This window comes from Genypterus blacodes, unplaced genomic scaffold, assembly GCF_046128005.1.
Source record: "Genypterus blacodes isolate CSIRO-AG114 ecotype Tasmania unplaced genomic scaffold, CSIRO-AGI_Gbla_v1 ptg000009l_1, whole genome shotgun sequence".
In the NCBI taxonomy this organism is placed as follows: Eukaryota; Metazoa; Chordata; class Actinopteri; order Ophidiiformes; family Ophidiidae; genus Genypterus; species Genypterus blacodes.
The window spans coordinates 600,140-610,352 of NW_027466823.1; the positions used below are offsets into that span (position 1 = coordinate 600,140).

The window sequence follows — 10,213 nt, forward strand, 5'->3', positions numbered from 1 at the left end:
GGTGTTCAGTGATTAAACTGTTAATGTGAACGTACATCTCTGTTTATTGATTCCCAATTTGCGTAACACTCATTTACTCACAATTCACTTTTGCGTATCTAATGTTATCACCTTGGCAACGCTATCTCCCAGCCTTTCAAAAGAGGAAATGGAGTAAACAGTATAATATTAATGCAGTAAACAGTAAGTCTTCTTCTAATAGGACCTGAATACTGAAGCAAAGGCAAAAGGATCATTGACTTTGAAAACATGGAGTGTTTTAGTGGCAAACTGTCATTTCACAAAGAGTCGCTTCTGTTGTTATTTAAGAGCTGATTTATTATTCTAAAGGAATCAGACGGAGGTGTTAAAACAACAACAGTGTGATTGTCACAACAGTATGATAAACAGCTTCTGACGTGAGAGCATTATTTGCTCTCTCTGCTCTTCTGTGTACCGCAGAGGGAAATTAAGTCTTACTCACACACACTTGTGTAATGAGAAAGCAGTGTTTCCAAAGCAATACTGACAGGAAATCTTTGGAAGCAAAGATAAGAAAAATGAGCTGTAAGGAGCGAACTCCTCAGGCAGCTGCATGGAACAGAGGACAGATGTGGATTATTACAATCATAACAAATGAAAAAGAACGCAACGTAACTGCACACTGTCAATTTAAAGTGTTTGATGTAAAACTACTGAGATTTCCCTGACAGATCACAGAATCGGGTTTAAACTCTCAAAGAATTTAAACCCAAGTGGAAAATATTTCAGAATTTCTGTAAAAAAACGTTTTAAAACCTTTTAAAATGTGTTTTAAATACAAAAGATGTATTTGAAGAACATGTAAACTGAAATGTAGTCTCGACCCTGTGCCCAAGCAGCGATTGGCAGTATAACAGCCCCCCCTAGAGGAGAGTAGGTGTGTTGCATATGTGCGAGTACAGAGTGACATCACAGGGTTAAATACTGGCACTCAAAGCTGTTTAAATATAAAAATAAAGACAATCAATGTGCTGCAAACAAAAGACTGCAACCACATCCGGTCTTCATGTCAGGCTTTTGGAGGAGAAGCGGTTGAGCTCTTCTTTGACTAGTTTCATGGTGACTCCATCACTGACGAGAACACACTGCACACCTGTAGAGACAGAGATACAGGTTCAGCTCCCGTGTTTAACAGCTTAGATGTCTGCTTTACATGTATGTGGGTCACTGTGAGATCCTGCTTCATCTTCATCTTCATCACTACTTAACAGGACTGAGAAGGGAGAAATAGAACAAACACAAATCCAATAGAAATTAAGGAAACTATCATAGAATCCTGTCTGTGATGGTTTGATCCAGATCATTGTGGTTCAATGGTGACATGAATGAGAGATGGAGGGCAGAAACATAACAACAGCACTGCCACAGCCTCAGCAGCATCTCTCATTCATTCACAACTCCACCTGCTCCTATAGGAGTGCAGTGTGACTCTAATGACCTCCATATGACCTCCATGTGACCCCTGAGTGAGCCACGCTGTCACTCAAAGTGTAAACCCCTCTCAGAGGATAAACGCTTACAAAATGTCTTAGAACGGAAGAAGAAGTCACTTGGAAGTCTCAGTTACCTTGAAATACGACTGCTAAGCCTCCTTTGTTCCTATTATGGAACACACACACGCTACACACTTCAACCTAAGGAGACGAACTAAGAAGTGGAACAATACATTCTGCTTTCTCTACATATTAACACTTATATTATGATTTATATCTCTGTGTGTGTGTGTGTGTGTGTGTGTGTGTGTGTGTGTGTGTGTGTGTGTGTGTGTGCACTACATGGGGATTTGTGTTTTTCTGATCCGCGTCAACGTGTCGGACAGCTCAGCCATCATGATAATGAGTTCTACCATAGCTAATTTAAATAATAATTGCATTTTTTAGCAACATGCTTGGTAATAAATCTCACCAGGGACACACGGCCACAACGCAACTCAACCGATTGCTGATTAAGGCTGTTTTTGGAGCGACCGGCCTAATATATGAAGCGGTTGCCAACGAGAGTCTCTCTAATGAGATCAGGGATTTCAATGAAGCCATTGGGATGCATGATGAGTGAAGTGACGTGTGTGCGTGTGTGTGTGTGTGTGTGTGTGTAGCAGGGTGTCTGGGGTCTTTACAACACAAGGTTTAAGAGTGTGAATAAGTGGTTTGCAGTAGAAAGCTGGTAAACAGGAATAAGGAACATGACAAGCATCGGATAGGAAAGCTCAAGTGGAAGCGGTTTGACCTTCAGAATCACAAGCCGCCGATTAGAAAGACTTCAGATCCCACAGCAGTAAACATGAGAAACCACACAGAGATCAAAGATACCTAGTCGCCCGACAGTCGTGATGTTCCATGGCTCATCGTCAAAGAAAATCATCTCACTGTACTCAAGTCCACTGTCGGCCTTTAGTCTGGAGGGAAACACAACAAAGTGACTGTGACACTTCTGAAATCCTTCCATGTTTAATCGGATCGCAACCAAACATTTGCCAACTTCTCTATGACACTCAAGTAAACACTCAGGCAGAGGCAGGAGGAGCGCTGAGCCTGCACAAATCCATTCAGACTCACTTTTCAAAGTGTGTCGCCTTTGAGCCAGAGTAGATTTCTTTAAAGGAGATGTACTGGTCCAGATTGAAGAGTGTCAACAGCTGATCAGCTCCAGGTTTCTCCGTCGTGCTGAAACGTAGAACAGTGTGATTACAGAAGGGAAGAAAGGTTTATGTGAATGTGTGAGTACGGTTAGAAGCTCACCGTGAGGCGATGCCGATCTGAATGCCCTGCTCATGGAGAGACTTCAGGATGTCAGGCGTGTCTCTGTAGAGACGGACCCTCTGTCCAGCTGCATCCACCACCTTTCCCCTACAAAGGAAACAATAGACTCACATTAACAACCAAAAGGTGCCACACTTCAGTGATTAAGCTTATGGTCTCCATGATCACCACAGTTCTACACAGTTAATTCAAATTTTACTGTGTAACAAGTCACTCCTACTTATTTAATGCGCTCCTAAACACTTTCTGGAGGAACTTTGGTTTCTCGGCCCGGACACTTGCTGACATTTTGCTGTTGTTTTTGTATTGGAGTGTACGGGAGCACCCTGAAGGAAGTGAGATAAAGAGTCCAAACCAACTCACCTAACATTCTGGGGGCCAATAACAGCACTGTGCCAAGTTTCAGACCTCTAGTTCAAGCTCTTTTAAACAGCACAGCACTCTCAGCCATCATAACAGAAACAGCAGCAGGGCTCAGCTGTCAGAAGAATGCTGCTGATCCACTACAGTTCCACACACAAACTAGGTCAAGTCCCCGTGAGACAAAGACACTTTATGTTGCTTTGTCCCTGAGTCACCCACCTGTACATAACCACATACAGGGAACCATGCACAGGTGACGTCATGGCCACCGTGCATAAGTTATTAGCCACGCCCCCTCCTCAACAAACCCCCTTAGGTTGTTGATGTGCTTCAATCTGCTTCACTAAACTTCTAAAGCAACATTTCCAGGCCTCTTTAAACGCGGCATACTGTCTGTCCTCTAGAGGGCGCTGCTGCGTCAGGAAACGTAACGACATCAGAAATGAATGAAATGAAATGAATGATGACAAGAGGGAGAAAATAAACTGTAACATACAATTTACCACGAAATTAAATATTAACTATAATTTTAAATAGGAATAACATTTAGAGACGATTATTTCATTGTAATTGCAAAAATCTTTACTGCGGCACTCTAATACACACTAACAACAACAACAACAACAACAACAACATGGCAGAGAACAACAGTGGTGAACATTGTGTGTGTGTGTGTCGTACCGCTTATCTTTACGAAAAGGTGGAACAACATGAGTGTCCACATAAAAGGGCCAGAGAGTGTAATCTGAAACCAAAACACAAAGCGACTTACAGGCAGAGTTCCTTTACAAATCAGAAACTACTAGAGTCAAAGCCTTCACACTTACCGAGGTCGAACACGACCATCTTCGGTTTGTTCATCGTCATTTCTCTCTTTTACCGTTAAAGGAGCGAATCTTCCGTCTAGAGATCTCTTGTGAGTGTGTTTGCCGTCGCAGCTCAGATCTTCTTCACCTCCGCTCCTCCTTCAGCTCAGTAATGTCGCGTTTGTCGTCACACTCATTACAGTAAGTTACATCAGATAGAGAAGTGAACACAAGGACCACGAGTCATAAACATCGTCTTCATCTTATACTGGATTTCCGGGTAGTGGTGCGCTGCGTCACACGCACACAAGCATACACGCCTTGTGTGTGTGTGTGTGTGTGTGTGTGTGCGTGAAGTCGTAAGGATCGGGAGAGCAGGACGCAGATAACGTAGAATAGATTTCGCAACAAGTTGATCGTTCAATCCAAAAGTTAACAAAGTCTAACAGGAAAATGAAGAAATCCACGCCTGTCATGAACGTAAGCAGCATCTGTGTCTCCTCCATTCCAATCTTGTCGGTAACTTAATTGCCTGTAATTCCCGGACGTCCTGGCGCCATCATGATCCTCCTCGTGACCCATAAGTGTCAATCACTCTGCGGTCAAGCCCGTCACTCTATTCTATTATGTAATAATAATAATAATAATAATAATAATAATGATATTAATATGTCATATATAATATATATAAGAATATGCAGACTCCTTGTTGGATCCGAAAGTTAGACACAAATAAACATAATCTATACATTTCCATATATTTGCTCAGTTTTCCCCTCTTCCACCTGAGCTGTCTGAACTCCAGACGTCAGATGCGTCATTGCTTCTCCTCTCCTACAGGTGGCGCCATCCCTTAAGAGATATTTCCGTGTTAAAGTTTCTCGTAACAACAACAATACTTCCGGCTTCATTTCAAAATAAAAGCAATTCCGCGGAGTTTCCGGTTGTTGCTAGAATTAGAAACTTTTCACACAGGTAAGCTACGTGTGGAATTTGTTTGGCAAATGTTGTGACTCAAACGTTGAAATGCACGTATTTTCCACTTAATTACACAAAAATTATATTTTTTTATATATTTTTATTATTATATTTTCTCTGTCACACACACAAGTATGACTGACGCAGTTTTACGTCATCACGCAATGAGGTCACTATTTTGGTCCTGCCTTTAGTTAATTGTTTCATATTTGTGTTAACATCTCTGACTCTTCTTCAGTATCAGCCGACATCATAAACCAACACAGGCATGGAGGTTAATGGTTCACTTCATTGGATTCCTGGCATATTTGTTACGCAAACCAGTGAAACAATACAGCAATGTAATGTAGATGAAGAAACCACATTGGTGTGTATTAACTCAGCTATTTGTTTAAACTCTATACATCTAATTAAATGTAATGTATGTAATGTATGTGTGTATATATGGGCGGTATACTTGCCTTGAGTTTTTGCATTATACGTAGTTATGTCTTCACACACATTCCCACTCAACACAGATCTTTAATATCTGAGCTGTACACTTCCAGCTTTACATCTTTCCTCAACATAGTTTATGTACATTAATTTAGAATGAACGTTCTGGCAGTGCTTGTGTACTTAAGGCAGCAAACTGTTCAGCAAAAGTCTCCAAAGAAAAACAGAAACATGTTCATTATTCGGGCATTTGAGATAGGAACAAGCAAATAAACAACTAAAGATGATGTTAGTTGTGAACATACAGTGCAGTGCAGCAGAACGATGTCATGGATGAGTTTCTGCCGTCACATCTGTGTGAATCGGTCATCATCGAATGCTTTGTTGTTGATGCCGTCCATGTCCTCACATCCTCCTCTGTGGTTCAACTCTTTCACCTGGATCCCCTCTTCATCGCCTTCATCCTCTGCGTCTTCCTCCTTTTTGCTGCACAGGCAGAGGAAGAACAAAGTCAGTAACCAGGTGGATATTTACAGAATGATACATGAAAGGCATTGAAGACGATCTGCTCACCGTCTCCTCTGGCGCATAGTGGAGACGAGCAGAAAAACGATGCCGGCGCCGACCAGACCTATGACCACGCCGAACACGATGAGCCATGGAGGGACGTCGGGGTTAACGGGTGGAGCTAATGTAGGCAGGATGCCAAGGAACTCCAGAGTTTGATCTGTCAGCAGGAAGGCACTGTTGATGCGATGCCTGGATAACCTGCCAATCAAAGACAAGAATACACAACACAATGTTACACAATGGATTGTTATTTTTGTATTGATTTTTAAAATGCAGTGGTTTTTAATGTTCGTTGTTACATTTTTCTGTCTTTTGATATCTACATGTGTATATGTTGTGTGTGTGTGTGTGTGTATAAACTGTAAGTAGATACCTCTGTGTGCGTGTGTATGTGTGTGTGAGCCATTCAGACACACACACACACTCTGGACCTCTGTACATGTGACTTTGTTTTAAGTGCACTTGTAAAAGCACTGGAGTGAAAACGTTCTTTTATTATAGCTCTATAAACTCACACAACCTGTACGGGTGGAGAAACGCTGCATTTTGTAGATTCCTTTAAGGCTAAAGGTGAAATGTGATATCATAAAAAGTTACCAACTGTAGCTTCAATGCACTTGGCAACTGTGGTGCACTGTTATCTTTAGAGAGAACTAGTAGTGATTACAGTTGTTGGTCAGGAGAAATATTAAATGCTGAATTGCTTTGTTCTGGTTGACACTCAGGCTTAAATCAGTGTTTGTTTGAACAAAGCATTCAGTTAGTAGCTGCTGTGGTTCTATTGTGGAGCTGATCACAATCTCTGACCTCCGCCAACAACGAGCCAAAGAACTGAGCCGTCCTGACTGTCAGACCTCTTCAGCGTGTTCTTACCTGATGGCTTGCTCCACTTCTGCCTTATCCACCAGCGTAGTGTTATCAGGCGACATCACCACAAACCAGAAGGACACTCTGGGAGTCTCATCACACACATGGATGTCGGCCACACTGGTGGAATTCCACAAAGCGGGGAAACACAAACACAAGTGGACGTGGATGAAGAATGAGACGATGATGTTTGTATTGTGGTTAGAATGAGACTAAAGTGAAATAAATACGTAAAGTAGCATTCTTACTCATAATCCTGTCCTTTGTTGAACGTCCTCATGGCAAAAGCCAGAGTTGCTCGGAAAAGGAACATTTCATTTTCATCCCAGTCATACTGCAACAAAAGTGAAGAATGGATCTGATTAACTGATCACTTAACTGATCAATTAACTGATCACCAGCTGGACCTGCATGAAGGCCATTAAGCAGCATGATGTCATGGAGTTCCATAAATGACAGTATTGAACATAGCAAGGATGATGAGAATGATTTAAAAAGCTGTTTATCATATGTAACATGTTTGAAGCTGCAGGAATGTAAAGTGATATACATACAGCTTGGTCTCCCAAAGCAGTTTTGATGCTGAGTCGGACCTTGTAGCCATCTAAAGCATCTATAAAGATAAAACATGACTGAATGTCCCAGAAATCACAAGACTTGATGCGTGATTTCAGGTAGAGAATAACAGGCACATGAATGTTTGACTTATTGTGCAAAGACTTTGACCTGTGGTTACATGACGTGGTCAGAGGGAAAATGAATCAATTAAAAGGAAAACTCCATCCAGTGTGAGTGGACTTGGACTTCATCATGGAGCTTTGTTCTGTTATGACCTCACCGGCTCTGCCACATATCTGACAAAAGCCCAGGGAACGAGGTGAACGTTTGAGTCGAATTATGTGGCAAATCCGAAACAGTAGCAGTTAAGAAGGTAGCTGTTGCATTCCACACTGGTTAATTATCTTAAAACACTTTGACCCTGTGTGTGAAATATACAAAGAGAGTTGATTTGCCTTGGTTTTCCTCTAAAGATGATCACAGTCATTTTATATCAGCAACAACACAATGGAGGAAACAATGTAAACATGATGAAGAGCTTTTCCCCTCACTCACCTTTTTCACAGGGCTGTTCTGCCAGGCCAGACGCCAAACAAAGCAGGAATAAAATCTTCTCCAACATCACCATGGTGGACACAAAGAGCAATAACAAAATGGATGAGCTGTGGTCAGAGTGAGCGTCAGTGGAGGAGGCTGGATGATTCAGGTCTGTGTTTAATGGTTAAACCAGAACACACCTGAACTGAGCCGTCCTCTTCCAAAAGGCTCCGTCCCACTTCTTGGGCGCTGTATTGTGGCAGGTAGGGTTGTTTGATCAAGCCTTGAAGGAGCCAGATAGGTTTGCTGTAGCAGAGAGGCCAGCTTTCAGGAATAACCTTCTGTTTACTCAGCACAGGCTGACTGAGCCATTTGGCACACACACACACACACACACACACACTTTAAGCACCATTGTTTGGCCTGTTTTGTTTCAGTGTTCATAACTCAATCTAAACTGGATCAGTTGTAGAAATGTCCTCTGGTTTTTAGTTTGGTAGAATTTGTTTTAGAATCAAGTGGAAAATAAAGAACCAATCATGCATTACTCAGATAAGATCTCCCCTAACACATTTTTATCAGTTTGACCTAGAATCAGTGTGTCAGACGTTTCTCTCAGGCTGTTTTGCTTTGTGGTTTTAAGTTTAATTGCATATAAACAAAAGGTTTTGATCCACTTACTTAATCGTATCTTCATCCTTCTATTTCTTCTGCTTCTCTTGTATATCCTGACCCCACATTGTTGCTGCTCTCAGTTTGGCTCCGGTCCATTTCCTGTACTGTGCCATGTTGTGCTTTTCATGGCAAAGTACTGTACTTACTGTCTGAACAGGCTTATCAGGTACGACTCACTGTGCTGCTCTGTAACAGGACGTCATGTCAACAATCACAGGCTGAAGGAAGTCAAGTCAAACAATGTGTTAACGTCTCATTAGTGTCTATGTCAGCATGTGTGTTTTTAGCTTTGTGATATTATGGTAAAAATGGTCACGATAATACTGGAACCTTTGTGTGAAGGTAACACGCCTCAACTGGAACTAAACGTGAACTGGATGTTAATCATCCATTCTGCCCTCACAGGATTCTTCCAAATGGAGTTAATTTTCCACTTCTACGATCGAATTCTGCTTACACAATCATTTCTGATAGGACACACAAGGCAAAGTCTGGGCTCAGCCTGAGTTTAATTGTCTCTCATCCTGACATAAAGTCACTCAGGCACATTCACTGAGCCTAAATGATCTTTTGCTCCCATAAAACCTCAGAAATGTTTTCCATTAAACCGACACACCCACAATGAAAACACATGGAAATGTTTCTGTCACATTGACACATAAGCAGTTGGTTTCTACTGATTTGATTTCCTGTAGACTTTAGACAGTGAAGCGTCTTTATACAGTTTAGGCACATATTAACCCTTTGGAGTTTTTAGAAACAATATTAAACGATGAGAACATGTGAGAGCTGTCAGGAGTCATACAGAGATCACCCCCCCTCTGTATGCCCCCCCCCCCCCCCCCCCCCCCACAGTGTATAATTTTATGGTGTAAAAAAAAAAAGAAAAAAAATTTGGGCCCACTGTTAATCTTCATTGGACTTTTTTTTTTCACACACAGAGTTTATCAGTGTGACGCACAATCAGTGTGTTCCTGCAAATAAACAAAGAGGTTTGGCAAAAATGTCAACAAGTCTAAATAGTTCTTTCTGTCTGATAAACTCTTTGTTTGGGTGACACGTTGATAAGATGTGATACTTTGTTTATAATTGAATTAGAAATAACTTTGCTCTCCATAATACAAAGAAATCTGATGATGTTGACACACAGATCTAAAAGTGGAGCATGTTCCTCAACTTTCAGTGTTATTTTCCCCAGGATATCTCACTCTTTCCTCTATTTCTCTTTGACCAGCAGCTTCTGACTCCAGCTTCCCTCCACTGACCAGTGGGTGGCAGCAGAGGCATTATGGGACGTGGAGGCTTTGGGTGTGACAGAGCAGCACTGCAGGATCTTTATGTGGCTCAGCTCTGATACCTGGGGGTCATGAGAACCCAGGCTGTTGTTGTTTATACAAAGGGATCAATAGCTAGAATGGCGAACATAGAATGCACTGTGCTGTAGTCCTGTTGAGTGTTTCTGTTTGGGTGTGCGTTGCTCTCTGTCGTCTGTTTCTGTAGAGTAAAGGGTTAAAGTCAACTCTATTTAAGTATGGACAGCTTGATGGATTGTAGATATGCTGAATGATGGACTGGCATTACAGATGCATTACAGATGTTTTCCTGAGTGAACTCTCTCGCCTCAGCTCATGCCAGGCGCACGCA

The 10,213-nt window shown here is 41.8% G+C and overlaps 2 protein-coding genes across 3 annotated transcripts; both read right to left on the reverse strand.

Annotated features, from left to right (window-relative positions):
- Positions 1-26: 26 nt before the first annotated feature.
- Positions 27-4,281, reverse strand: mdp1 (magnesium dependent phosphatase 1). The gene is made up of 6 exons (XM_076158516.1): positions 3,971-4,281; positions 3,825-3,888; positions 2,760-2,867; positions 2,577-2,684; positions 2,331-2,416; positions 27-1,114 (listed from the first exon to the last, which is right to left on the reverse strand). Exons 1-6 carry the CDS (start codon positions 4,008-4,010, stop codon positions 1,026-1,028), a joined length of 495 nt encoding a protein of 164 aa, XP_076014631.1. The 5' UTR covers positions 4,011-4,281; the 3' UTR covers positions 27-1,025.
- A 1,159-nt stretch (positions 4,282-5,440) lies between these two features.
- On the reverse strand, positions 5,441-8,840 carry cltrn (collectrin, amino acid transport regulator). 2 transcript variants are annotated; one of them, XM_076158187.1, is made up of 8 exons: positions 8,576-8,840; positions 8,095-8,200; positions 7,913-8,019; positions 7,354-7,412; positions 7,048-7,133; positions 6,806-6,919; positions 5,936-6,130; positions 5,441-5,848 (listed from the first exon to the last, which is right to left on the reverse strand). In XM_076158187.1, exons 3-8 carry the CDS (start codon positions 7,983-7,985, stop codon positions 5,710-5,712), a joined length of 666 nt encoding a protein of 221 aa, XP_076014302.1. In that variant the 5' UTR covers positions 7,986-8,019; positions 8,095-8,200; positions 8,576-8,840; the 3' UTR covers positions 5,441-5,709. The 2 variants fall into 2 exon arrangements, with proteins under 2 accessions (XP_076014302.1, XP_076014294.1); XM_076158179.1 differs by having other exon boundaries at positions 8,095-8,257.
- Positions 8,841-10,213: the final 1,373 nt, after the last annotated feature.

Coding starts and splice junctions, on each gene's coding strand:
- mdp1 (XM_076158516.1), bottom strand. CDS start 4,010: ATGACGATGAACAAACCGAAGATGGTCGTGTTCGACCTCG. Junction 2,868..3,824: donor CCTTTTCGTAAAGATAAGCG/GTACGACACACA, acceptor TTTCCTTTGTAG/GGGAAAGGTGGTGGATGCAG. Junction 1,115..2,330: donor CACGACTGTCGGGCGACTAG/GTATCTTTGATC, acceptor CTGTCTCTACAG/GTGTGCAGTGTGTTCTCGTC.
- cltrn (XM_076158187.1), bottom strand. CDS start 7,985: ATGGTGATGTTGGAGAAGATTTTATTCCTGCTTTGTTTGGCGTCTGGC. Junction 7,134..7,353: donor CTGCTTTGGGAGACCAAGCT/GTATGTATATCA, acceptor CTTTTGTTGCAG/TATGACTGGGATGAAAATGA. Junction 6,131..6,805: donor GAAGTGGAGCAAGCCATCAG/GTAAGAACACGC, acceptor TTTGATTGGCAG/GTTATCCAGGCATCGCATCA.